Source organism: Balaenoptera musculus, chromosome 3 (genome assembly GCF_009873245.2).
Source record: "Balaenoptera musculus isolate JJ_BM4_2016_0621 chromosome 3, mBalMus1.pri.v3, whole genome shotgun sequence".
Lineage (NCBI taxonomy): Eukaryota > Metazoa > Chordata > Mammalia > Artiodactyla > Balaenopteridae > Balaenoptera > Balaenoptera musculus.
The window spans coordinates 71,331,436-71,359,308 of NC_045787.1; the positions used below are offsets into that span (position 1 = coordinate 71,331,436).

The 27,873-nt window shown below is 38.6% G+C and overlaps 2 protein-coding genes across 5 annotated transcripts in view; one reads left to right on the forward strand and one right to left on the reverse strand.

The window, feature by feature from the left end:
* Positions 1 to 5,267: 5,267 nt before the first annotated feature.
* MBLAC2 (metallo-beta-lactamase domain containing 2) lies at positions 5,268 to 18,763 on the reverse strand. Its single transcript, XM_036845345.1, has 2 exons — positions 17,861 to 18,763; positions 5,268 to 8,626 (listed from the first exon to the last, which is right to left on the reverse strand). The coding sequence occupies exons 1-2, from the start codon at positions 18,312 to 18,314 to the stop codon at positions 8,241 to 8,243; spliced, it is 840 nt and encodes a 279-aa protein (XP_036701240.1). The 5' UTR covers positions 18,315 to 18,763; the 3' UTR covers positions 5,268 to 8,240.
* A 147-nt stretch (positions 18,764 to 18,910) lies between these two features.
* POLR3G (RNA polymerase III subunit G) overlaps positions 18,911 to 27,873 on the forward strand; it is a 40,599-nt gene continuing 31,636 nt past the window's right edge. For 2 of the 4 annotated variants that reach the window (XM_036845491.1, XM_036845494.1), the window contains exons 1-2: positions 18,911 to 19,041; positions 26,629 to 26,750. In XM_036845491.1, coding sequence (XP_036701386.1) covers positions 26,634 to 26,750 — 117 coding nt within the window. In that variant the 5' untranslated portion in view covers positions 18,911 to 19,041; positions 26,629 to 26,633. Of the gene's footprint in view, positions 19,042 to 24,778; positions 24,813 to 26,628; positions 26,751 to 27,873 lie in introns of those variants that run through there. The other 2 variants (XM_036845495.1, XM_036845492.1) reach the window with 2 other exon arrangements.

Consider the following 27,873-nt stretch of genomic DNA (forward strand, 5'->3'; position numbering starts at 1 on the left):
TGCAATTTTTTGGAATAGTTTGAGAAGGATAGGTGTTAACTTTTCCCTAAATGTTTGGTAGAATTCACCTGTGAAGCCATCTGGTTTTGGCATTTGTTTGTTGGGAGTTTTTTTTTGTTACTGATTCAATTTCATTACTGGTCTGTTCGTATTTTCTGTTTCTTCCTGGTTCAATATTGGGAGATTGTACATTTCTTCTAGGTTTTTCATTTTATTGCTGTGTAGTTGTTTGTAGTAATCTCTTATGATCCATTATGTTTCTGTAGTGTCAGTTGTAACTTCTCCTTTTTCATTTCTGATTTTATTGATTTAGGCCCTCTCTCTTTTCTTCTGGATGAGTCTGGCTAAAGATTTGTCAATTTTGTTTATCTCTTCAAGAACTAGATCTTTGTTTCTTTGACCTTTTCTATTGTTTTTTTTAGTCTCTATTTCATTTATTTCTGCTCTGTTCTTTATGATTTCTTTCCATCTAATAACTTTGGGTTTTGTTTATTCTCCTTCTTTTAGTTCCTTTAGATATAAGATTAGGTTGTTTACTTGAGACTTTTCCTGTTTCCTAACATAGGTTTGCATGGCTATAAACTTCCCTTTTAGAACTGCTTTTTCATTTGTCTCCAGGTATTTTTTTTTAAATTTATTTAATTTAATTTATTTATTTTTGGCTGCGTTGGGTCCTCGTGGCTGCACGCAGGCTTTCTCTAGTTGCGGCGAGCGGGGGCTACTCTTTGTTGCAGCGTGCAGGCTTCTCATTGCGGTGGCTTCTCTGGTTGTGGAGCACGGGCTCTAGGCACGTGGGCTTCAGTAGTTGTGGCACACAGGCACCTTAGTTGTGGCTCGTGGGCTCTAGAGCGCAGGCTCAACAGTTGTGGCGCACAGGCTTAGTTGCTCCACGGCATGTAGGATCTTCCCGGACCAGGGCTCAAACCCATGTCCCCTGCAATGGCAGGTGGATTCTTAACCATGGCACCACCAAGGAAGTCCCTCCAGTTATTGTTTGATTTCCTCTTTGATTTCATCAGTGATCCATTAGTTGTTTAGCAGCATATTATTTAGCCTCCGCAGGTTTGTATTTTTTGTGGGTTTTTTTTTTTTTTTCTTATAGTTGATTTCTAGTCTCACAGCATTGTGGTTGGAAAAGGTGCTGGATATTTCCGTTTTCTTATATTTACTGTGATTTGTTTTGTGGCCTGGCATGTGATCTATCCTGGAGCATGTTCCATGTGCACTTGAAAAGCAGCAGTAGGTGCTGCTGCTTTTGGATGGAATGTTCTATATACATCTATTAAGTTCATCTTGCCAACACATGTGTCCTCATGGTAGAATGACTCCCCCAAATGGCTGCAGTCAGTGTCTGTCCCAATGTGATGTCCCATTGCCTCCTTCCTCTCCAGGAGGCTCTCCAAGATCAGCAGGGAGGTCTGGACCCAGGCTCCTTTCAAATTACTGCTTCTGCCTTGGGTCCCAAAGCATGTGAGATTTTGTGTGTGCCCTTTAAGAGTGGAGTCTGTATTTCCCAAAAGGGTCTCCCAAAAGTAAACCCTGCCGGCCTTCAAAGCCGAACACTCTGAGGGCTTGTCTTCCTGGTGCAGGAGCCCTGGGCTGAGAAGCCCAATGTAGGGCTCAGATCCCTCACTCTTTGGAGAAAAACTCTGCAGTTGTAATTATTCTCCTGTTTGTGAATCGCCCACTGGTGGGTACAGGTATTAATTATACCACATCTCTGCCCCTCCTACCTGTCTCACTGTGGTTCCTTCTTTACATTTTTAGTTGTAGAAGATTTTTTCTGCTAGTCTGCTGGTCCTTCTCATCAATAGTTGCTCTGTAGATAATCTAGTTGTAATTTTGGTGTGCCTACCAGAGGAGGTGAGCTCAGGATCTACCTACTCTGACATCTTGGCCACTCCCTGATAGCTGATTTCTTTTTTAGCACTGAATAATATGCTATTGTCTAGATGTACCACAGTTTATCCATTCATCTACTGAACGACATCTTGTTTGATTCCGAGATTTGGCAATTATGAATAAAGCTGCTATAAACATCCATGTGCAGATTTTTGTGTGGCCATAAATCTTTACTTCATTTGGGTAAATACCAAGGAGCACAATCAGATCATTTAGTAAGAATATGTCTTGTAAGAATGTGCCAATATTCTTACAAAGTGGCTGTATCATTTTGCATTCTCACCAGCAATGAATGAGTTCCTGTTGCTCCACATTCTCACCACCATTTGGTGTTGTCAGTATCCTGGATTTTGGCCATCCCAGTAGGTCTGTAGTGATATCTCATTTTTATTTGCACTTTCCTGATGACATATGATATGGAGCGCCTTTTCATATGCTTATTTGCCATCTGTATATCTTCTTTGGTGAAGACTGTATATTTTTTATGTTAATTTTATATCCTGCTACTTTGTTAAATTCTCTTACTGCTTTAAGTGGGTTTTTTTTTTTCATTTATTTCCATTTATTCTTTCAGTTTTCCATAAGATGCTGGCTCTTGGTGTATATATTTAAACTTAAGAGTAGAAGACTTTACAATTCCATGTGTGAAGGTGCTAAGGAAGGGAGGCTTAGCAATTGTGCACTGCATTGTAGGGTAATCTCACAGGAACCTTTCTTTGGGGACTCTAGATTCAGTATCATTAGGTCTTTTCTGTGGGGAGTCAACTTTTTAAGAAACAGCTTTTAAAATCTACTGTCTAGAGGGTAAATCTTGGTTGCCAGCATTCTTTAAGCTAGGTTAGAGGAGTCTGGGAATGTGAACTTTTATTATACAAACTTCACTGTACATTAAGCTTTGCTAAATCCCTCTCTTTTTAGTATAGGACCCTGGCTTAACAATGTCTAGTTTCTTTTGAGTAGAGATCCTATTTAATCCTCCTCACATAATAATCCTCTAGTCAGGAGCAGATCCCAGTTTTGCAGGGTCTGAAACTCATGAAATTTGGGGGCTTTGAGACAGAGAATAAAAAATAACTTAGTTTAAAAAACTAAAACCAACCAAAAAATGACCATTTGAACACATTTCTTGGGCCCCTCCCAGGGCCTTAGAAGGGACCCATGCCAGTGCTAGGCTCTGAACCTAAAGATTACTTAATTTCATGGTAAATCTAAACTAGCCTCCACTCTTCCTTGAGGTGGAGGGAGAGGAAATTGCTTAGTAGTATAGAATTAGGGGGGATTTGATTTAAATTGCAAACAAACTTTGAAAAGACTTTCACTCCAAGTCCTAGAGGTACCTACTACTATCAATTTCTAAGCCTTTTTAGGGGGAGTTGTGTTGTAAAGGATTGCTTCTTTGCTTTCCACGTTCCTGTTTTCAGCTTTCTTGTGTTTGCCAAATTAGCTTTTGTTTCTCTATCAGCTTTCCAATGTCCAAAATGTTGATGCTGTTGGGTCCTTTACATTCTTGCTGTTGTTAGTTTATGCCGCTTGAAAAAAAACAAAAAAAGCCTTCCTTGTCATTTTACTGAGTTTCAGAAAGGGGCAGAAATTAAGGTGTGCTATACCTGCCATTCTTAACCCAAAATCAGAATGTGCCATATCACACTCCAAAATTGCCCCCCAAAATGGCTGGAGGACTTTACACTCCTAGCAGCACAGCATGAAAATATCCACTTACCTTACCCTTGCCAACACTCCATATTCTCCACATTTCTCAATCTGGTTAAACTATCTCATTGCTTAAATTTGCATTTCCCTGATTACTAGTGAGGTTCAGGATAATTTTATGTTTATTGGCCTTTTGTGTTTCCTCTTCTATGACTAACCTGTTTATATAATTTACCCATTTTTCTAATAGGTAGTGAAGGGTATCAGAACATGCCACCCTAAAATATATCACTTTGGCATACTGATTAAGCTGAAGGCAATTGAGAAAAAGCAAATACAGGAAAGACTCTCTGACTTCCCCCTTACTACTCAAAGCAGGGCATAAAACTTCCCTTGAGAAAGATGCCCTCCCTGTACCAGGACAAGGAGAACATTCTTATCACTGGAGATGGGGATCCAACATCAAGATTAACCTGTATAAAAAAAATCCATTAAAATAACCCTGGGAATTCCCTGGTGGCGCAGTGGATAAGAATCCACCTGCCAATGCAGGGGACACGGGTTTGATCCCTGGTCCAGGAAAATCCCACATGCTGAGGAGCAACTAAGCCCATGCGCCACAACTACTGAACCTGCACTCTAGAGCCCACGAGCCACAACTACTGAGCCCACATGCCACAACTACTGAAGCCCGCACACCTAGAGCCTGTGCTCTGCAACAAGAGAAGCCACTGCAAGGAGAAGCCCTAGCACTGCAACAAACAGTAGCCCCCGCTCGCCACAACTAGAGAAGGCCCGCGAGCAGCAAAGACCCAACACAGCCAAAAATTAAAAAAAAAAAAAAAAAAAGTTGTATTTCATTAGTTTCCACAATTTATCAACCCTAGCTCAAGCCCCTTTTTCCTGTCTCATCATTCTCCAGTTTGTCTTTCTTTGCTAAAATGGTATACATGCGCTCAAGCCTATCCATTCCTTTGGGTTTATATTTCATATATATTAACCTCTGTGTACATGTAAAAATATTAACGTCAAATAAAATTTGTATGCTTTGCTCCTGTTAATCTCTTTTGTAAGTTTAATTCTCAGGCCCAGCCTCAGAATCTAAGAGGGTAAAGGAAAGGTCTTTCCTCCCATACATTAGTTTACCTTTTTCTTGTTGATTTGTAGGCATTCTTTGTATTTGTTTTAAATTTTTTTTCTGTTACACAAGGTAGGAATATTTTTAAATTTCTCTCCCTCTTTAACTTTCATTATGACATCTGAGTTCTAAGACATTTTAAATTTTGATATAGTTTTGCTTTTTGTTTCTATATAGAAAAGATCTTCCCTATCCTAATGTCTTAAACATGATTAAAATTTTCTTTCAGTACACATGTGATTCTGCTTTTTTACATTTAGATGTTTAATCCATTTGGAATTTATTTTTATGATGGCAGGGGCCTTTTTTCCCACATCAACAACTAAAATATATATTAAATAGTCCCTCTTTTATCCATTTATTTGAAATGCTATATTTATTAACTACTTAAGGCTTATACAGGTATTATTCAGTTTCTGGGTTCTCTATTCTTGCCTAGGGATTTACATCTTATTTATTACAAGCTTTTCAAAACTGCACTTCATATAGAAAATAACCTTGCAAGACATTAAATGGAAATTTGCTAACATTATAAAAAATACCAACTATAGATTGAAATAAAACGTCCACTTTAATAGTTACCACATAAATGTTTACTTACACTTATTTGAAAATTATGAGGACAATTTGTGCATGTCACATTCATATTACTATCCATATAAGAACAACTACACATAATCATTTATTCAACTATATCAGGATAACACACAAGGTTTTGTTTGTTTTAGACTTCTCAGTTAAAAGGAAACACCAAATAAGGAAACTGAATTTCCAAAAATTAAGTTATTAACAAAATGAATAATAAAAATTATTTCTAAATGTCTTAGGTTTTGACAACTTTGAATTATACTTACATAATATTACTTCCCCAAACCATAAATTACAACAAGGGTCACTGTCAGGGTGAAAATATATATTTTTAAAGCTTCTTTAAAATATGCTATTATGCTTTAACATCACTTGATTTATTCTTGGCACATGTGGCATCTTGAAAAGTAAAAATACACTTTGCCAGTTTTATGTTATTGTGCAGGTATAAGAGAAAGAGTACAGCTTGGGAGACAGACAGACTTGTGTTCAGTTACCAGCTTTGTCCAAAGTTGTGTTGTTTGGCTGGTCAATTACTTCTTGGCACTGGGGCCAGGATTAAATTAAATAATGCCTATTTTAAAATGCATAGCATGGGCACTAAATGAATGATACATCCTTTCCCTAATTTACCCACATTGAAGCAATAGCAAAATATCACAGTCTTATGTTTTGGTACAATTTGAAAAACTAGGAAAAAAATTGGGAAATTTAAAAATAAAATCAATGTGCTTTGAAAAAATCGCACTTTGAAGAAATAAGGAAAGCCTTCATCGGTTTAAATATTTTTCAATAAAACTTAGTGCCTACTATAACCTGATTTTTAAAAAAAGTCCTAAAATATGATAAAATGGTCAATGGTTAAGGACTTTTGGTTTTCTCTTGTGCTATTGATATAAAAATAATGGCTATATTTAAGGCTCATTAAGTGATATAGTTTGTAGTTGCCCTGGACCAAATCTATGTTCTTGATGTTGCACTATCAATTAAAACAGACCTACTGCCTTGAATGACTGTCATAGAGAAATTCCCATGATATTCTTCATTTCAACAACCATGGCTTCCTTGCTGATTTTAAGTAAGGGTTCATTTTGTGGCATGTGGCAGTACAGCTTGTCTGTCTTAAGGATGATTCTTATATACACAATCACAGACCCATCTTTCTTATGCTAAATGCTTGGTGTTTAGAAGATCTAAGACACCGGAAAATTGAATTGACACAAGGAATAGCCTACTCTAGACAGCAATACTTCCATCCCTATTCTTAGCACTGAGGATGCAGAAACAACCCCATTCTTGTTTTCTACCCTCACCACCCAACAAATCATCCTTCCAAATCTGACTCAAAATCTCCTCCTCCAGGAACCTTTCCCTAACCAAACTTCACACCCCTCCATTTATGTCCCTGACACGCATGTGTAATTTGTATTAACTTCAACCTGCATATACTATTATTCAAGTTTTGTTTGTCTTCTACTTCCAGCTAGGATATAGTCTCTGACTTTTTAAGCTTCCACAGTGTTTAGCACAATGTATGCATGTATGTATGTAACTGTGTGTTTGCATGTGGGGTGTGTGTGTGTGTGGAATGAATAAAAGACTAAAGAACCTGAGTGGGGTGTAGGGTAGGAAAAGTTTCATATTTTTTCAGAAATCAAAATTGCTGGACCTTCCTAATACTAAAAAATCTGATTTCCAAAGCTATCTGAGTTTGATTTTGGCTATGTCAATAATAAAAAGGCAGTGAAAAAACTGTTTAAAAAACCCTCATGAAATATTCCAAAAGGCTTTTCAATAAATTATTAAGAGTACCAAACTAAAATATTTTACTAAATAGTGGGATAATCTTTCCTATATCTTTATAAATGTAGACTTCTTTTCATTCAAGACAAAGAATACTGAACAGGAATAGGTGTTGTGAATCAGGATAAAAAAGGCAATTCACTCTAAGTCAATATCTAATGCACATTTTGCAATTAATTTGAAAAGCCTTCTGTGGCAAATATGTATGTTATGTTAAGTAAAAGAATGGTTTATATTAGGATGTTGTTTGGTGCTATAAAATATGACACATATACTACAGCTGCTATTTAAAAAGAAAAATTTTGTTTATTATAGCTGTTATTATTAAAATAGGATATAATTTAAAAATTACTCTTAATGTGTATATTTTCAAATTTGCCTGACAGTGTCCTTTTGAGAAATCCGACAACTTATAGTTAGATTACAGACATTTGAATTTCACTTTTACAACTGAAAGTATTACACTTACTTAATAACAAACAACAATATATAGTAGTTTTTTTTTACTGAAGCACTCTGCAATTTATATTTAAAGCTTTGCAATAAAACAAAATTCACTGTTTTTTGTACATAAAATTACATAACACATAATGTACACTATAATTACATTAAGAATAAATAAAATGAAGCATAAAAATTCTGTACCATAACAATGGATTGTTTTAGCTGTCATTCTAAATGTTAGTTTAAGTTTTGAGTTCCAATGTACTTTAAGCCCAAAAACCTTTATCTTCAAATAATATATTAAAAATATCAAGTTTGGAGTATAAACATAAAACTCTTTATTCTCTTTTTTCTAGGTCATCTAGGAAATAAAATGAGAGAAATGAGACGCAAGGATAGTTCTTTCTCTTACTGCAAAATGCCTCCTTGCTTCCCCATATACCTCTATATCATTTCTAGAACAAATATTACAGAATGATGGCAAATTACAAGCTTTGGCAAATTATAAGCTTATTTAAGTGGTTTCTTATTTGGAAAAAAGAAAAAATTTAAACTAAGAAGTTCCGTTTTTGGCTTATTCATTCTCAACCTTTTTTTCTCTAATACATAGTAGTAGTAAAAAAGCACTTCTTAAAAAAAAAAAAAAAGCACTTCTTAAAATGCTCACTATTTTAAATAACACAGAATTATTTGGATTAATTTACAGAATTAAATACTAGGGTGAGGTCCTAGAATTTGTTACACGTAGGGCTAAACTTGCAAGAGATCGCATGGCAAAAGTAGAAACTTTGTGACATATCCCAGCTTTTGAAATATAGTTAGAAGCCAATCGAAAAAGCCTTTCAGCACCAAAGGTATTGAAGTGCCCAGGAAGCACCTTCTCTACCAGACCTCTGTCCACTAATTCTATCAGACGTTCACAGGTTCCAACATAGTCACTTATCCTGCTGTATGGGAGCCAGTCAATCAGTGATCCATCATACACGACGTCTCCACTGAAGAGAATCTTTCGGTCTTTGTCATGTAAGCAAATACTGCCCCTAGAATGACCAGGCATGTGCATAACAGTGAGCTGTCTGTCACCAAGGTTGATCACATCCCCTAAAAATGGAAACAGAATTTACAGATAAACATGTTATATATTTGACTTCAATCACTTAAAGAATAGAAGAACACAACGGTTTCAAAGATGTTGGGAAGGATGAACTTATTTTACTTTTATTTTAAAAATACCTACTTCTTATTGATGATTTAAAATAAGTTGCCTATATTTCATTTCTGTTGTTTGCTAGACCAGTGTTTGCCAAAGTAAACAGTGAAACACAATTTCTGCTGGTTGTTATAATATATAAAAGAAAAGAAGATTCTGTGGTCAAATAATTTTGAAAACTCTTCCTTCAAAGAAAATTAAGCAGCTTTCTTTTCTGCAAGATATGCTAATGTACATTTAATATGCTAACGTACATTGTGGACATAACACAAGGGAGATATGGCTGTATAGTTTCTCAAATTTATTTGACCCAAAACCTCATTTTTCAGAATATCCATTGTACTAGTATCTGGTGACACAATTCATGAATGGTGCTCTAGTGAACAGTATTCTATTTTTGCCCTTTGTTTTGTCACTCTATGGAAATTAAGGCCTGAGGAATCAGTACAAATGATGATGCTCTGGCTACTGGTATTGCTGTAATAAACTGTTGTTAGTCTCTGACCCAGGAACCTCATGTCTTCTGTCAGAATCCATGAAACTGTGGCAGGCTAACTTACTAACCTGCAAGTATGGTAAAATCTCACACTCTTCCCAGTTATTTGACAGTGGGGAGGAAACTGAGCTATATGAATACAAATTGCTCTTTTACTGGATTTAAATCAGTACTAATTTAGGTAAATCATAATAAGTTAAAATATTCATATTGTTATCTCTAGTACAAACATACACATATACAGAAAAAAATCAAAGAAATGTAGCTAAAACTAATAGTGAAATTAAAATGGTGTAATAATCAGGAATTGTTAAACATAAAAGAAGAAAATAAAGGAAAAACAAAGACATAAACAAGAAATGAGACACAGAAAACAGATAACAAAATGGCAGACCTAAATACAACCATACCAATAATTATATTAAATATGAAAGGGATAAACACTCTAATCAAAGGCAGAGATTGTCAGACTAGATTAAAAAGTGAGATATGTATGCAGTCTACGAGAGGAACTATAAAATCAAAGACAAAAATAGTTTGAAAAATTATACCATATGAATATTAACAATAAGGGCTTCTCTGGTGGCGCAGTGGTTAAGAATCCGCCTTAACTTAATGCAGGGGACACGGGTTCGAGCCCTGGTCCAGGAAGATCCCACATGCCATGGAGCAACTAAGCCCGTGCGCCACAACTACTGAGCCCACATGCCACAACTACTGAAGCCCGCGCACCTAGAGCCCGTGCTCTGCAACAAGAGAAGACACCACAATGAAGAAATGCACCGCAACTAAGAGTAGCCCCTTCTAGCCACAACCAGAGAAAACCTGCATGCAGCAATGAAGACCCAACGCAGCCAAAAATAAATAAATTAAATAAATAAATTAAAAAATATATATTAACAATAAGAGAACTAGAGTGGCAATACTGTCAGACAAAATGGATTTTTATATAAGAATATTACTAGAGAAAAGAGGTACATTTTATGAGGCTATACATTAGGTCAATACATGACAAAAAATTCTAAATGCATATGTACCTAAAATAGAGACTAAAAATTCTTCAAATAAAAACTGGCATAATTAAAATAAGAATAAACAGTTCAACAACTGTGCTTAGAGATTTGAATAGTCCTCTCTGAATAATTCATAATACAAGTAGATTGAAAATCAGTAAGGATACAGAAGACCTAAACAACACTATCAACCAGCTTGACCTATATAAAACTGACATATATAAAATAGTTTACACCAAAACAGTGAAGTACACATTCTTTTCAATTGCACATGAAAAAGGTGTTTTGTTATATTTGTACACTGAAAACTACAGAAACACTTTCAAGAGAAATTAAAGAGGATCTAAGCAAAAGGAGAAACATGCCATATCCATTGATTGGAAGACTCAAAGCTGTTAGGATGGTAATTAAATCCAGTTTTTCCTATAACTGCACTGTGTAATAGTACTTTCTAAGATAATGGAAATGTTCTGTATCAACACTGTCCAATATGGTAGCCACCAGCTACATGTGGCTAATGGTACTTGAAATAAAGCTAGTGCAACAAGGAACTAAATTTTTAATTTTAATCAATCTTAATTAATTTAAATTTGTATTAGATAGCTACATGTGGCTAGTGACTACTTTAATGGTCAGTGTAGATCTATAGGTTCAAGAATCTCAATCAAAACCTTGACATGCTTTTTTACAGAAATTGAAAATCTGCCTCTGAAATTTATATGGAAATGCAAATGACCTAGAATAGCCAAAACAATTTTGAAATAGAGGTATAAAGTTGGAGGACTTAATCTAATTTCAAGAATTATAACGAAGTTGCAATAATCAGGAGAGTGTGGTGCTGGTTAAATGATAGACATAATCATTGAAAGAGACTAGAGTCCAGAAGAAAACACTCACATATATGGTCAGTGGATTTTTGACAAAAGTATCAATTAAGATAATTCACTGGGTAAAAGGATAGTCTCTTCAACAAATTAGAGTGGAATACTTTGGATATATATATATATGCAAATAAACAATAAGCACCTCTCAACCCTTACTTCACAATATTAACAAAAATTAACTCCAAATGGATCATAATCCTAAATGTGAGAGCTTCTAGGAAAAAAAAAAACAGAAGAAAATCTTTGTGATCTTGGGCTAGTCATAGAACTCTTAGATATGACACAAAAAGCATAAAACATAAGGAAAAATTACTAATTGGACTTCATCCAAGTTATAAACTTTCTTGCTTAAAAAGATACCATTAAGAAAATGAAAAGGCAGGCCACACACTGGGAGAAAATACTTGCAAAACGTATATCTGATAAAGGACTTGAATTCAGAGTATATAAAGAACTCTTACAACTCAATAAGAAAACAATTTTTCAATTTTTAAAAAAGAGAAAAGTTTTGATAGACCCTTTAACAAAGAAGATATTTGAATAGCAAATAAGTACCTGAAAAGATGCTCAATGTCATTAGCCATTAGGGAAATGCAAATTAAACCTCAGTGAAATACCACTACATACTCACTAGAATGGCTAAAATCAAAGGACTGACAAAATCAAGCATTGACAGAGATATGGAGAAACTGGATCTCTTATACACTGCGCTTGGGAATGTAAAATGGTATAGCACTTTGGAAAACAGTTTGGCACCTTCTTAAACATTTAACATACATTTACCATACAACCCAGGAATTCCATTTCTAGCTATCTACCAAGGAAATGAAAGCATGCATCCACACAAAGGCTTATATGCAAATTTTCATGCTGCATTATACATAACAATTTCAAACTAGAAAGTTCAAATTTCCTTCAACAGGTGAATATATAAAATGTGTTATATCCATAAATGAGTTATTTCTCAGCAATAGAAAGGAATTATTAATAGATAAAACAACATGGATGAATCTCCAAAACAGTATGCCAAATGAAAGGAGACACAAACTATATTATATGATTACATTTGCAGAAAATTTTCAGAAAAACAAAACTATAGTGACACAAAACAGATCAGTGGGGCCCGGGATGGGAGTAGGGATTGTTCTGGTCTTGCCTTGAATCCCAAAATTACATTAAAATGGAATCAGGTACTCCCAAAGTTCCCCACATTCTAGTCATAAGGGGCCAGATTCCTTCACAGGATAATAGTTCCAGATTCAAAGTGCTCCTGGGGCTCACAAACCACTGCCATTTCCTGTATGATTGGCAAGTAAGGTAAAGGAAATTATAGCTAAGTTGATTTAATAATAGAGCTGTTGGAGACAGATTGTTTAATAAATGTACAGGAAGGAAAGGAATGAGGGAAGTTCGATGCTAAAAAAGGAGCTCTAGAGAATTACCGATGGAGGGGTAGAGTCTTATGGGTTTTTGATATTCAAGGCAAGGTGATACTCAAAATACTTAGCAACAGATAAGACATAAGCACCCACCTATCAAAATGGATACCAACTATAAGCAATTGATAAGGCCATAGTGACTGAATATTACTAGATCTGCCATTACCCTATGGCTTTATAAATGCCTCCCTTACGCTTATAATGCTCACATATAGAGGTCATCAAGACCTCTCTTATAAGAACCAAAACTGCCTATGAAATGTATCATACGTATACCATATATAAATATATATAAAAATATATATATACACACACTATCCTTCCAAGCCCTCATGCTAACCCAGTTGTCACCAGATTCCAACCATACTAGACTTCTCTTGGCTGCTTAAATACCCTTTCCCATCTTGGCATCCCCAATTTTTAATTTTTATTTCATTTTTAACCAACAAACTAGATGTACATATTTCAAATAAAAAACTTCAGAAGCACTTAAAATATTCTTTGCCACATCCTGGCTCTATCTCCAATTCTGCTCCCAAGAGGCAACAACTTTTAACAATTTTAGCAACTTCTTCTGGTAGTTGCCTCTACTAGATATAGTTATGTAAATAATATTTATACTCCATTTCTTGTTTTCCCAATTAGATATACTCTACTGATTTCGTTCATGTATAACCATTTCTTGGTTTTTAAATTTTAGATGTTGCCCATTGACTGCCACTATGAAATATAAGGATTTTTAGTAGCTCTTTTTACTCCCCTCTGTCCACCTACCATCAGCACACATATATACATTTCTCATCCTTTCACCCCTCAAAAGAGTAATGATTCAACTGCTTAGATCTGGAACACTCTGTGCCTGAGGTTCTATCATTGTCAGTGTCATCCTTTGCCATCATCCTGATGCTTCCTTTCAACTTTCTCTTGCATTAGATCTCCTGTTTCCTTTACTCCGTATCTTCCTCTTGGTTTACTCCCTTATTTTGAAGGGAGTAAACAGGATAAAGGTATATCTTAGTATCTTCCTAAGTAATAGCATGCGGGATTTTTTGAGAACTTGATTGATAGTGGAATGGATGTTAGAATTCTAAGTTGGAAATCAGTTTTAGTCAGATAAAGCACAGCTCTTCTTTTCTAGCTCCAAAGCCATTGTGATCTAGATGACCTTTTTTCCTTTAAATTTGGAAGCCCGTAGACTCTTCTTTGACCCCAGTGTTCTGAAATTTTGTAATAATGTGCCTTGGGTTGGATGTGTTTTCATCCATTGTGCAGGGAAGTCCATGGGCTCTTTCAATCTGGAAATTTACATCCCTTAATCATGGGATATTTTCTTGAATTTTCTCTACTATGTTTCTTTTCCTCTACTTTCTCTGTTTGCTCTATCTGTGCTCCTATTATTCCAATGTCAGATTTTTCACACTGGTCCTTTACTGGTTCTCTCCTACTTTTCATTTTGCCTATTTGTTCCTTTTGTATGTTTTTCAACTTTATCTTCCAGATATTCTAGTAAATAATTTCTGACATTTTAAATTCCAAGAGTTCTTTTATGAGTGTGAATATTGTTCTGTCTGCTGCTTATTTTTAAGGCATCCTGTTGTCTCTCAGATATCTTGAATGCAATAGATTGTTATCCCCTGATGATATTAATGATTGCCCTCTCCTCTCAAGTTGCTTTACGTTGTTTTAGTATTTGATTTCATGTAGGATTTTCTCAGATTTTTTATAATGCTTGCTTGTCTGTTTAAGAGTGGGGGGATAATGAAAAAGTTGTTTGAAGCACATGCATGGGGCCTGGTGAGCTAGGCTTCACTGTAGAAAGTTCAAGCCAAAGATTACTTAGGAATCAGCATCTTAGTCTTTCCTCTAGGGCTGGGCAGATTTTCCAGATAAGATTCTTCCAGTTTCCTACTTGGGTGGGGGAGAGGTAAAGGCCTGGCTCTCATTCTTCTGGGAAACTAGTAAAGAACATATATATTACCTCTCTATCATCTATCTATCTATCTATCTATCTATCTATCTATCTATTCTTTATTTGTATATATATATACACATACACTTATCCCATTTTCCATCTGAACTCCTGAGCTCATTAGTGCTTGGCATCCCTCAATCAAGAAACCCCTTTGCTTGCAACTTCCCTGGTGGTCCAGTGGTTAAGACTCCTCGCTTCCACTGCAGGATGGGTTTGATCCCTGGTGGGGGAACTAAGATCTCATACGCTGCATGGCGCAGTCAAAAAAAAAAAAGAACCCCCTTTACTTTATTCTCCCCAGAGAACAAACTAACTCTGGGGAGAGGAGCATTCACTTAGGGAGAAGAGTTCAGAGTTTTAACAGCTTCTTAAATGGCTTTCAACCAATTCTACTTATTTTAGTTTTCTTCCCTTTGCCCCCACTAAGGTACCAGCTACTGCTAATTCCTGAGCCTTTTAAGTCTCCTGCAGTGCAAACTGGATTGGCTCCCAATTTTCTATTGCTGGCATAGGATAAAACTGCTAACTCAGTCATCACATTTACTCTCCAGCATCCAAAACAGAACCTCAGTCAATGTGGATTTATACATAAAACAAATAGACAAACCATGGTCCATTTGCTGTAATCTTAGTGGGATTTTGAGAGGGAGTCAAATTAGATGTGTTCGTTCAATCTGCTACCCTTCTGGAATCTATTTTTTGTTTTTAACCTCCCCAAATGATTTTTAAGTTTACCTGAAACAACTGTTCTAATATCTTGATGACTCTAGGAAAACTGTTTAAACATGTATAATAGGGGCCAAAATGCCTGCCTATTGTGAAAAACAGGCAGAATGATGTGTGCCCATTCAAGAAGAATGTGCTGTATCAATTTAGGGTTTATCGCTATCTTCTTATAGGAAGATATGATTTCACTATTAGCAGGGCAAGTTGTTTTTCCATCAAAGATGATGCACTTGATGATGATCTCTCCTTGTCCTCCTTGTCCCTCATAAACAAGTCAGCTTTTGGGTTACTGATACACTGCACAGATTTATGCTTCTCCATGACAGGTGGTCATCAATACAGTAAATGAAATGTAATAAGCTAATGAATTCAGCCTCCTTATTTTCTAACCGAAACAATGAAGACTTCATGCTGTTAGGTATGTGCGGTTCATGTGTATGCAACTGTGTATGAATTTTTAATATAAATATTTTCTATCTCCTTCCAGGCACCTGGATTATGATAATATCAAGTTAGCAGGCCACACCATTCAGAAGAGACAGGAAATTAATATTCCTGAGAAAAGAGGATATTAGATACTACTTGAGAGGGTGAGACATCCAGCTCCTAATGAAAAACAATTTTTAATTTAACACAGTATTACCACCTTCAAAGTTTTTAGTAAATATTAAGCTTTCATTTCACACTTTCAAAGTCTTAAAGCACCACACAGGTAGCTTGCAGGTCCCTTGCAACTCCAAAATCCTGTAATTCCAGCATCAACTGGGATTTAGGAAACCTGGTTTCCAGTCCGAGCTCTTTCCCTAACTGGCTATGTGACTTCAGGTATGATATTCAAGCCTGACACAGGCTTGAATGAAGGCTTCATCATGAAGCTTTTTATAGGCTTCATCATGAAGCTTTTTATAGGCTTCATCTATAAAACAATAATTCCTGTCATTCTTTCATCACTGATTTCCTATTTCTGGCACAGAAGCAAAAGTAAATAAATCAAAAGTCATTTATTCATTTAGACAATTTAAATATATTTTAAATACTAATGTAAACTTTTTTTGAGGGGGGGAGCTGGGTGTTAATTTAGTCTGAATACCCATCAACTGCATGGAAATCCTACCTCTAAAAGTATCAATTCCACCAAGAAATACAGTAATTAAAAGTACCTTTAATGTAAATTTAGTTTTCTTTCACCTCAAATTGTCAGGTAACGTAAGACTCCCATCTAAACCATTGTTTTTTTTAATCTTTAGATTTAAAATTTTAATAAAAAGACTGTTTAAGTGGGGTGTGAGGTATAGAATCTTGCTTTCTATTTTTTATGTCTCAAGTGATCAAGATCTCATCTGTAAGATAAACGCATTTTTGTAAAGTACTTCATTATTTGTCATACTGGTTGGTCATAAAAGTGAGACTTATTGTACTGCAGCAACTGGATTTTTCTGCCTCTTAGAGGAACGGTTTAATAAATTAATTTGGAAAATAAAATAGTTTCAAGATAGAAAGGAAAGAGGGTTTCACCTCCTACTCAGAATTACCATAATATATTTATGGAGTAGGATTTATGTATGATCTGCATGCTTTGATCTATTGTGCCTGGGTTGCAATCCTAGCTTTTGTCTGTATCTTGCTCTGTGGACTCTAGACAAGCCATTTAATAGGGAGTCAGTAGCCTCACTTCAAATGTGTTGTGAGGATAAAATCAACAGAAGCATTCTAAAAAGAAAAAAGAAATTAATATACAAATATCACTGCTGTGACCAACTGGCTCAATTATTTAAGTGACTGTGAGGTTGGAAGGGCTGGAACCCTACACTATTTTATTCCATTAGTTTCTTTCTGAACACCATCCTGTTTTTCACAGAGCCAAAGAGGCCCAAGGTTATCTATGCATTAGTCCACATACTGCACCATTACGGGAAATAGCCTCCTTATTAATCTTTCTCAGGCCTTGCTTTCAACCAGAACAGAGAGCTGTCATAACATAAGACTCAGACATATTCTACTTTTTATGTTCACAATCAAGTTTTTTCTCTTGTGAGGCAACATCAAGAACAGAAACCTATCTGGAAGATAAAGATGCATGAGCAGATGAGAACCACTGCTTTCTAACGGCTTTCTAAGACTACAGGTGGGAATTGTTCATACCGGGCGGATGAAGTCAGCAGTTCTCAAATGCATAGAACATGACATGCACTCTCCATGAGGCGTCATTCCTTAAAAGTCTTTTCGCTAGAAAAGTGCCTGGAAATGTCAGACTTATGTTCGGGAAAAGAATGGGAATCCTAGTCAGAAGTCTCTATAGTGTTACTACATACCGTACCTTACACAGGAAACTGACTAGGGGGTGGGGCCGGCTTTCAGTCGAGTACTCAGCATTACTACAAGGTGCCGGAGCTTGTCTCTGGTAGGGAAGGCTGCAATGGCCTTCCAAAGACTCTATGGTCGAGTGGGCTTCTGACTCAGGGAAGGGAGAAACAGAAGTAGTGTTTCTGCGATATGACACCTTACAGCCGAGCAGGTCTGCAACAAGCATCCCTCGGACAGTTTCTCCCCAGTCCCTTCCCTTAATGAGAACGCGCGCCCGTGAGGAACCATTACCATCCTGCAGGATGAGGGTGGGCTGCACCGCTTGCACTCGGAACTGCCTGGCCCTCCAGCCCGGGCTCGGCGACCGCACCACCTCACTGTCGGAGAGCCAGGTCACGGTCTCAAAGTTGTCCCCGCGAGCCAGCGCCTCGGCCTCGGCGCGGTGCACCGCCACCCGGTCGAACTGGTAGAGGCCGCCGGAGTGGTCGAAGTGCACGTGGGTGGCCACAGCCAGCAGTGGCCGGCAAGCCGCATCCTCTTTGGCCCTGCGGTCCTGCAAGAGGCCGGAGGAGTACAGGTACTCCGGGAGGCTGCGCAGCCCCAGGCCTGTGTCGATCACCACGTCCTGCTCGGAGCCGCGCACCAGCCAGATGTTGGCGCGGTTGCCAGACTCATAGAAGCGTTCCTGAATCCAGAAGATGCCGTCGCCCAGGGACTTGTGGGCGTACCACTCGAGCGCAGACATGCTGGGCAAGGATGCGGCCAGGCGGAGTGGGTGTGGGCGTGTGTGCCTCCCGCAGGCTGTCCAGACTCGGGTGCTGCAGCTGTATGGAGCGGTCTGCCCGCAGCCTGGGAGAAAGCGCAGAGCTAGGAGGGGGCGGGGGATGCGGATGGGGTTGGGGGGAGAACCAGGAGGAGGAAAGACGCGCGGAGACTCTGCCTGGAGCGTCCGCCCGCACCCTCCCGCCAGGTCCGCAGAGAGCAGAAGCTGCTCTCCTCGCACCGGGGCGCTGGAACAATCGCAGCCTCACTGGCCGTAGCACAAGGGACCGTTAACGCAGGGGCCAATGCAGTAGACGAGAGATCCAGAAAGTGATAACTCTTCCCACCTCTGGGGGTCTGACTGCAGAGGCCGCGAGCTAAGCGTGGGAGGGAGCAGGACAGCCCCCCCCCACCGCGCGCTACAATGCGCACTTCCAGCTGGCGCAGAAAGAGTCAGACCAAGGGGTTGACGACTACGGCGCCCGCCAAGGGCTAAAAAGCTCTTTGCCAGGAGGGCGGGGCCTAGCTAGGAAGTGGGTGGGGCTAATTGGTTGGGTTTGAACGCGGCTCTGAGGCCGCGTGGAGGGCGGAGCGCGCTTCTCCAGAGGTGGAACCAGCCCTGGAGCGCCGGAACCTTCTGTCCGCACCCCTTCCTTGCCGGCCGGCACTTCGGTTGCACAGTTTTCCAAGCCTCGAGACTTAGTGAGCAGGTAACAGAGGAGGCAATTGAGGGCTTGGGAGGAGTTGGAGAGGGTAAGTGGGGAGTTAAAGGGGCACGTGGAGAAGGTGGGGGAAGTCAGGAGTGGAGATTCATTAAAGCGCCTCTGGATTGAGGGGCATTGGGAGATAGCTTTACGTCCCCTTCTCCTAATCCCTTCACAATCGTTTAAAATTGTCGTTTCCAATTTTTACCTGGTCTCCACTTCCTAGGACTGTTTGCAGTGGGAATGGAATTTATACTCTTACCGATGGTAGATTTCCAATTCCGATGGTATGACTGGTTCAAATACGAGTCATTGCCGCAGACTTGCAGCTAAGGACAGACTATTCAATATGTTTTCTTAACTGTTAGCACTTTACCCTGTATCATGGGGGAGAGGTGTTGTTGATAAGATTTTTCTTCTCTTCTAAAAAATTAAATTATATATTCGTTCCCCTACCCTCCTTTGTTTTGCATTGTTTGTCCGCTCTTGGAAGAGAGCAAAGAAAGTTGGGAGAAAGGTTCAACTAAGGAAAGGTGGAGGCAGCCGCACCTTGAGAGGACGGGAAAAGTGGATAATGCCTGGGCGTGGCCCCAACAGCCACAGAAATCACCCCCACTATTAACACCAGGTTCCTGTCCCCATCCCGCATCTCCCCGCTGTTGAAACATCCATTTAGGCTTCAGAAATTCCCTTGAGAACTTGACTAACCTCCTTGCTCAGCCAGGAAAAATTACAAAGAGACCCATGAGACAGCATTATAAAAGATAATTAGGAAAACACTTATTGTGGCAGCTGCTAATAAGCCTTCTTAGAGGGAGAGGTGTATTCTCCTCCCCTACAATCCTTACGTCTTTGATGAGGATGTAGCCTTTCTGAATATTTGCCTAACCTAGTTAGAATTTATCCAGACACTCTGTTCAGGGTTATTCTTATGTGCAAGTCCCAAGCTAAAAGATGTGTAAAAAACAGAATTGTATTAAAAAAAAAAAAAGTCATGATCTGGGTTCTCAAGAATTTGAAGGAAGATAATAACTGTACACAAATGTTTGCAATGTAAAGCAAATGAGATATGTACCCCGGAGGAAGTAAAAACTAGGTGCTATGAGAATATGCATGGAAGGGATTGTTGAGTGGCATTTGAGCTGGCCTTAAAAGACCACTGTTTGTTAGGATGTTCTCAGCAGGGAAGTACAGAACTCTCTGCAGTTTTATTTTTCCTCTAGGCAAGGGGAGGTGAATTGGAGTAATATCCTTACTAGGCCATGAGCTCTGCAATAATTCTCCCAATTTTTATTGGACTTTTGCCGGGCTCTGGTTGGTAATGGGTCAGGAAAAGGTGAATAAGTCTTCAAAGAGGCCTTCACACTTACAGATCCTTCTGCTTGTATTACACTTTCCCCTATATATCCTTCCCTAGTTCTCAGCCTGGCTTTTTCCTTCTCTTTGTCAGGTTTGTGCTCAGATATTACAAAATACAGGAGGACTTATTCAACCATTCTTTCCATAATAGCACCCGTGTTTCCTGCCTTTTTTTTTCATAGCACTAATCACTACCTGGCACTCTATAAAGTATATTTTTTTCCATTTCCCATAGTAGACTATGAGCACTATGAAACCAGGGATTTTGTTTTGTTCACTATTATATTCTCATTATGTAGAAGGTGGTCTGACACAGAGGGTGCTTAACAAATACTTGAAGGATGGATAATTGAAGAAATTACTGGGGAGACAGACAAGAACTGACAATTACAACATGATTTTTAAAAGGGTAATAAAAGCAGTGTAGTACTTGGGAAACAGAAAAGAGATAGGCCTACCTCCACTTAGGATGGAGGAAATGGTCAGAAGTGACATGTGCATAGTATCTTAAATGATGATGGGGGCTTGCTTACGTGGATGTGGCCTTCGAGGAACGTGACATGTAGCAGCTGGTGTGGCAGAGTTGGGAGCGGTTAGAGCTGGGGGGGAGGGGGGGAGGTGCAGGGTGCAAGAGGCGGAAAGTTAGTCTGCAAAGCTCTGTTAGTCAAGGAGAGTGATACATCAAGTTCTGTGTTCTAGAGAGATGACTGGAGAGTGGATTGAAAGGGGGAGTCTGGCCATGAGAAGTTTATTTGTTCTGTATTAGAGGTCCAGGCAAGAGATGGTGAAGGCCTGAACTAAAGCGGAAGTGAAGAAAGGCAAACATGTAAGAAGGGACACAGAGCTGATAGTCTTCTACTATTAGATGCGGAGATCAAGGGAGGTGGAGACAAGGTCAGCATGACTGTTAGTTTCTAATTAGGGCAATTTAGGTGTTATTCATCAGGAAAGAAACTGTGACCTGGCTTTCAGTGCCTCTCCTAGCTTCCATGCCTGCTTATATCTGTTTGTATGTTTACTGACCAAGGTAATATGTGCAAGAGGCTGTGTGAGATGTGGAGGACAATACAGTTAAGCCACTATTATAACTCATAAAATGTTAGAGCTAGGAGGAATTTCAGAGATGAGCTAAATCTCTGCCACAAAATTGTTTCCACTGTTAATTAGAATAGGCTTTTGCATTTCAGCTCTTGGATACTTGAATTACACTCATCAAACTATCTCAGAACAATTCTGAATAGGAATTTTCAGGAGGCATCCCAAAATGGAAGGGTGGTGCATCTGATTTTACATTTCTAAATCCAATCTATTTTGCCATTACTATTTCACTTCATTGTAAAAATTAAAGACATTGCTGGGATTTAAAAGGATTGGGATTTAACCCAGTCTTGTCTTTGTTAGGAATTAACTCTGTCTTTAGGCACTCAGCTGACCTCTTAGAGCCTCGCTTTCCTCTTCTATATAATGGGAAGTTCAATCTTGAGCAGTGGTTCTTAATGTAGGTTACATATTGGAATCTCCTGGAATGCTTTAAAAAGTCCTAGTGCCTAAATCCTGCCTCCAGAGATTCTGATTTTATTGTTCTGGGGTGATGCTTGACGTGTTTTTTTTTTTCTGTTTTTCTGTTTTTTTGGTTTTTTTTTAACTCTCCTGATGATTCCAGTGTACAGCCAGGTCGCAAACTTGTTCTAGAAGTTTAAAAAAAAAAAAAATCCTTAATAGGCTGACTGAATTGTATTTCTGTGGGTAAATTTGCTCATCAGATCACAGTAAGTAAGTGAATAAATAAATAAGGAAAGCCTAACATTGATTACGGAGCTGTTGTATAGAGAGTATTCTGCTAAACAGTGGGAGATATAAAATCTCTACTGTTAATATAGTTGAAGAAATAAACAAAAAAAATGGAAGTGAAACTCCTTGTCTTTGGAGCAGGTCCATTTCCCAAAAGGGGCATTGTCTGTATTTCTTCCAGAATTGAAGAATGCTGCTGCCTTGTATGTATCACCTCAATTTTTTAAAATCCATTTATTTTAGCAAGAGGATCTTTCCAAGAGCAAGGTGGGATGAAATGACAGTTGTGGATGTTGAGGGACTTAAACTGGATCTTAAGGTAAAAAGGGATGCAGCCAGGCAAGGAGGAAGAGGGTTCCAGTGGAGAGAATGCTACTCAAGATATGATTATAGGCGAGTGAGTCAGGAGCGTCAGTGCAGCCATCTTAAAAGGGCCCCCAGTACTTGTAATAGGGAGTTGGGTTTTTAAAAAATAATTAATTAATTAATTAATTATATTTACTTTTGGCTGTGTTGGGTCTTCATTGCTGCGTGGCCTTTCTCTAGTTGTGGTGAACGGGGACTACTCTTCGTTGCAGTGTGCGGGCTTCTCATTACGGTGGCTTCTCTTGTTGCGGAGCATGGGCTCTAGGCACGTGGGCTTCAGTAGTTGTGGCACGCAGGCTCAGTAGTTGTGGCTCGTGGGCTCTGGAGCTCAGGCTCAGTAATTGTGGCTCACGGGCTTAGTTGCTCCATGGCATGTGGGATCTTCCCGGACCAGGGCTCGAACCCATGTCCCCTGCATTGGCAGGCAGATTCTTAACCACTGCACCACCAGGGAAGTCCCTGGGATTTTATTAAAACCTAGAGAAGAGACAGTTTCATAAGGATGGAGGCAGTAATGAGTGGTATGCTTTGGAAGTCCAAGAGCATGAACAAGGGAAAAAGGCCTGTGGATTTTGCCACTGAGGACCATTAGGGACCTTTGCATTTCAGCATCTGCCTGAGTATATATAGTTCCCATCACAAGTAAGATAAAAGCCAAACCCTTTACCATAGCTCACCCAGGGCTCCACAAGATCTGGTCTTAACCAGACTCTCCTTGTTCCTCACCAACTGCATGAGCTTCATGTTCCTCAGATGCTCCCAGCTTGTGGCTTCCTCCTTTGCCCCTGTTCTTCCTTCTGTCCATAGCCATCTTCACCTCATTCCTTCATCTTGAAGCTCACAGCCCCTCTCCAGCGCACTGCTCTGATTTATCCTCCACAGAAAGGCTTCCCTTGTGTGAAAAAGTCAGTACCATACCCCTTTGTTATTCTTTACCCCTTTACCATGATTTATTTTTCTTCAGAGCTATACTGATTTTCTAGGGCTGTCATAACATATTGCCACAAATTGGGTGGCTTAAAACAACAGACATTTATTCTCTCACAGTTTTAGAGGCCAGAAGTCTGAAATCAGGGTATTAGCAGAGTTTGTTCCTTCAGGACGCTCTGAGGGAGAATCTGTTCAGTGCCTCTCTTCCAGCTTCTGTGGTTCCTGGCACTCCTTGGTATTCCTGGGTTGCTGCTACAGCACTCAGGTCTGTGCCTGCATCTTCACGTGATGTTTCCCCTGTGTGTGTCTCTCTCTGTCCAGATTTCCCCCTTATGAAGACACCAGTCATTAGGAGGGGGCTCACCCTTATCTCATATGACCTCATCTTAATTCGATTACATCTTCAAAGAGTTTATTTCCAAATAAGGAAGGTGACATTCACAGGTACCCGGGGGGTTAGGACTTCAACACATTTGGGGGTGGGGGGACATAATTCAACACTACAGGAGCACATAATATTATGTTACATACTTTTGCTTGTTTGTGTTCTTTCATCCACTGAAATATGAGCCCTGAAGACAGGGTCTTGGTTTTGTTCAGTGCTCTCTGAGTCCTACCACAGTGCCTGGAATGCTCAATATTAGTTGGATGAAATTGGCCCACATGAAGTAGAGGATGATTTGGATAATGAGAAAATGGGAAAAGCTCGTTAAAAAGACTCTTCATTCAAGAAGTTTAGCAGGATGAAAAAGGACCACGGTAATTGTTAAATCAACTTTAAGGATTTTAAACAGTGAAGCTTAGGTCACACTTGTGAGCCACTTTTTCCATGAGACGGTTACCCGAGTCCAGGGATTACCTCTCAGCTCTGCAAGAGAAGAAAATGAATTTAGCAGCTTCCCCAGGTACAGGAGAACTGACTCCTGATAACCAAACTAAAAAGAAATGGATTTGTAGGCCAGAATGCCATGTAACTATTAAGAGTGTCTCAATAGTTAGGATTGATTTTTCTGCCAAGGGCAGTACATTCACTAATGGTAATCAGTTTATACACCCGAAGGTTTCTTGATAAATATGAAAGTTTAGAGTCAGCAGAGTTGATATTTCTCAAGGGATATTCTATCAAGCAACGGCAGCTGATATACTCTCTTTTTAGGGTGGGTTTTCTTTAGAGTGAGGGTGTGAGCTCTTCTGCCCAGCAATTTTTATACTTGGGAGACCTGCTTTCTATAGGCTCAGTATATGTTTTAGTGACTCCGCAATTGAAACAAGGCCATTTGGATATTTTCCCTCTCTTAGTGTGGACAAATGGAATGAGCTTGGTAATTAAAGTAAGTCTCTTTTCTGTATGAATCGTGTTTCATAGTAACTAAATAGTAGATGAGGGGAATTGATTACTGGTGGAATTCTAGTTAGTAAAGAAAGAATGATAAAAATTTGTGTATCACCACATTACAATCCATAATGGAACCGTGAATCTAGGCTATGATCATCAATGGCTGCAATTTTAAAATCATTAAATGAAAACTGATAGGAACTTTATACTGGACGAAACAGACTGACAGCACCTAAACCCAATGACCAGAGAACATCACCGAGAAAGACTTCATGTGCATCCTGTGATGCAGTAGGAAAAACAGAGCATCTCTTTTAAGTATTCTTGTAAAAAATCAAACCCAAATTTGAGTAAGCCTCTATTCCATCTGTTTATAGAAAATACAGGGAGTAGAGGAATATGTTAAACCACATCTTGTGTAATCAAACATGCAAATCCAGAATATGGGAAATTGTACAGCCTTCCTACTCTCAAAGTGTGGTCTGCAAACCAGTAGCATTGATAGCTTCAGAGAGCTTGTTAGAAATGCAGATTCTCAGGCCTCACCCTGGGCCAACTGGTTCAGATTCTGCCTTTTAACAAGATTTCTAGGTAATTTGCACATGCCTTAAAGTTGGAGAAGCATTGCAAAGGACAATGACCTTGTTTTTTTCAACACATAAATGGTTAGGGAAAAAAAGGAGGGAACTGTTACAGTGGTATGGAGGGCATATTATTGCTTTCTTGGGCTTACAGAGTTGAATGATACTCAGTAGCATCACTGGGGGAAAGATTTAAAGAATGTGCATTATAATCTTCACTACAGTCCAACGCAGAGTTGTAGTGAAAGAGCCCTAGTGTAGGAATCCTGTTTTCGCATTACAGTTGACTTTGAACAACACAAATTTGAATTACATGGGTCCACTTATATATGGATTTTTTTTTCAATAAATACTAACACTACACAGTCTGAGGTTGGCTGAATTTGAGAATGCAGAACCACGGATTTGGAGGGCTGACTATAAAATTATACATGGATTTCTGACTGCATGGGGTGTCGGTGCCCCAAACCCCACGTTGTTCAAGCATCAACTGTAGAGTGTTATCACATTTCAGACGATTCAGAAATTCAATACAGGACTTAAGAATGACATTGTTACTATCTCTAAAGTTAAAGAGTACAGGTTTATCTTACCTTTAACTTAACAATTTGAGATGTTTTTCTCTGAACTTTAAAAACTTTTTTTGCTTGGACAGACCTCTTCAAAGTTTTACTGAGCCCATTCCCATTTCTAAAAGGAGGACATTGGAGGATCTCAAGGATTCTAACACTCAAATTTTAGGATAAAAAAATTACTTAAAAATTTAAAGTATACATAACTGCTGATAGTCTCCAAGTTGATTAAAAAAGCAAGGTGTCCCCTCTTCATCAGCACAACCTTTCCTTGTCCACACTTTGTAATATCTATCTGAGATCTTGTTGCCAAACCACAGAGCGGTGGAGAGAATTGCATCAGTTGGCTGCGCAGCGCTTGGGGCAGCATCGCAAAGGAGCCCCAGGATCAGCCCTCCACCCAGGATCCGGGTGAGGTGGTTGAGCCCATCATCACTTTACTTGCCAAACATGACTAGATGTGACGGGTTCGGGAGTCAGTTTATCGCATATTTATTTCTTTACAGGTTTTGCTTTCCAGAAGTGTTTGAAATGGGCCATGCTATTTAAGGGGTGGAGTGTATTTGGTTTTAAAATGTTGGTTTCATTTTTCATTTGATCCAGTGAATCTTAATCATTAACAGTGTCTTAATTTGCCCACTTTTTCTGATGTAACTAGTTCTGATGGCTGGGAATAAAGGAAGAGGACGTGCTGCTTACACCTTTAATATTGAGGCAGTTGGATTTAGCAGAGGTGAAAAGTTACCTGATGTAGTATTGAAGCCACCCCCACTATTTCCTGTAAGTACATTAGCAGCAAAGTGCTCACAGGGTGTTTTTTCATGTTTCAGAGAAAATTTAAATTCTGTATAAGACTTGAATATATGATATCATTACAATATCCTAACTATAAGAAAGTAAAAGAGAGTGTGTCACTTACCTTTAATTTAAATATTTCCACTGTTCTTTTCTGAAACTTTTCTAATTTTCAAACTGCTTCCTTAAAATACAGAAAACTATATACACCTTTTCCTGGATGTATTCAGTATTTTTTGAACCAAGAAAGAATTTTTTTTTCAATCCTTGCATCTTATAATGCTGTTATTGATATATTCCAATATTAAAATAATATTTTTAAAAGTAAAGTCAGGTTTTACAGTGGTCCTCACTTCCCATTGTGCCAGACCTTCACCTAATGATTTTCTTCTCATCTTGTATCTATAGAATTTAATTTTGCTCCCTGGTATACCACTTGACCTTTTACCCACGGAACTTTTTTTTTTGCTTATTTCCTTATTAAAGTCAATTTTAATTTTGTTACTCTTTCTCAGAATGTAAGCATTTCTACTACATTTAGTGTTGCTTTTAAATTTAATGAGTATGCTGCAGACTTAATTGGTATAATTTTTAATCTAATGTTTTTGCTTTATATTAAGTTTAAAATGTAAGCTTACATTTCCAGATGCACATGTGCTGTAGTATAAAATACGAAAAAATCATAAATAACCAGGTACTCCCTCCAGGAATCTTTTCCCTCTTTTAAAAGGAAACATCCTTTGTTGAAAGATTTACGTAAGTAGAGGACCCCAGATAAATGTATTGGGGATCTAGATGTCTCACATGGGGAGTGTCTACTTTTTGCTTTTGGTATTTTGCCTTTCTGATATATTCATTATAGCCTAAAAACAAAGGTAAATATCTCAGGTATAGACATAATGTCACTTTACATTGATTTCTTTTAAAACAAGCTCTTCTTCATGTGTGAGGTTACTTCTAAAGCTTGGGAATATTAGTACATACTGTTTTCTTCTGCATGGAGTAAAAATGAAATTCCTTATTACTGGCTAAAAGGCTCTGTCTGATCTGGCCCTTCTGATGTCTCTCTGACCCTTTTCCTACCACTGTCCTCATTCCTTAGCCATGC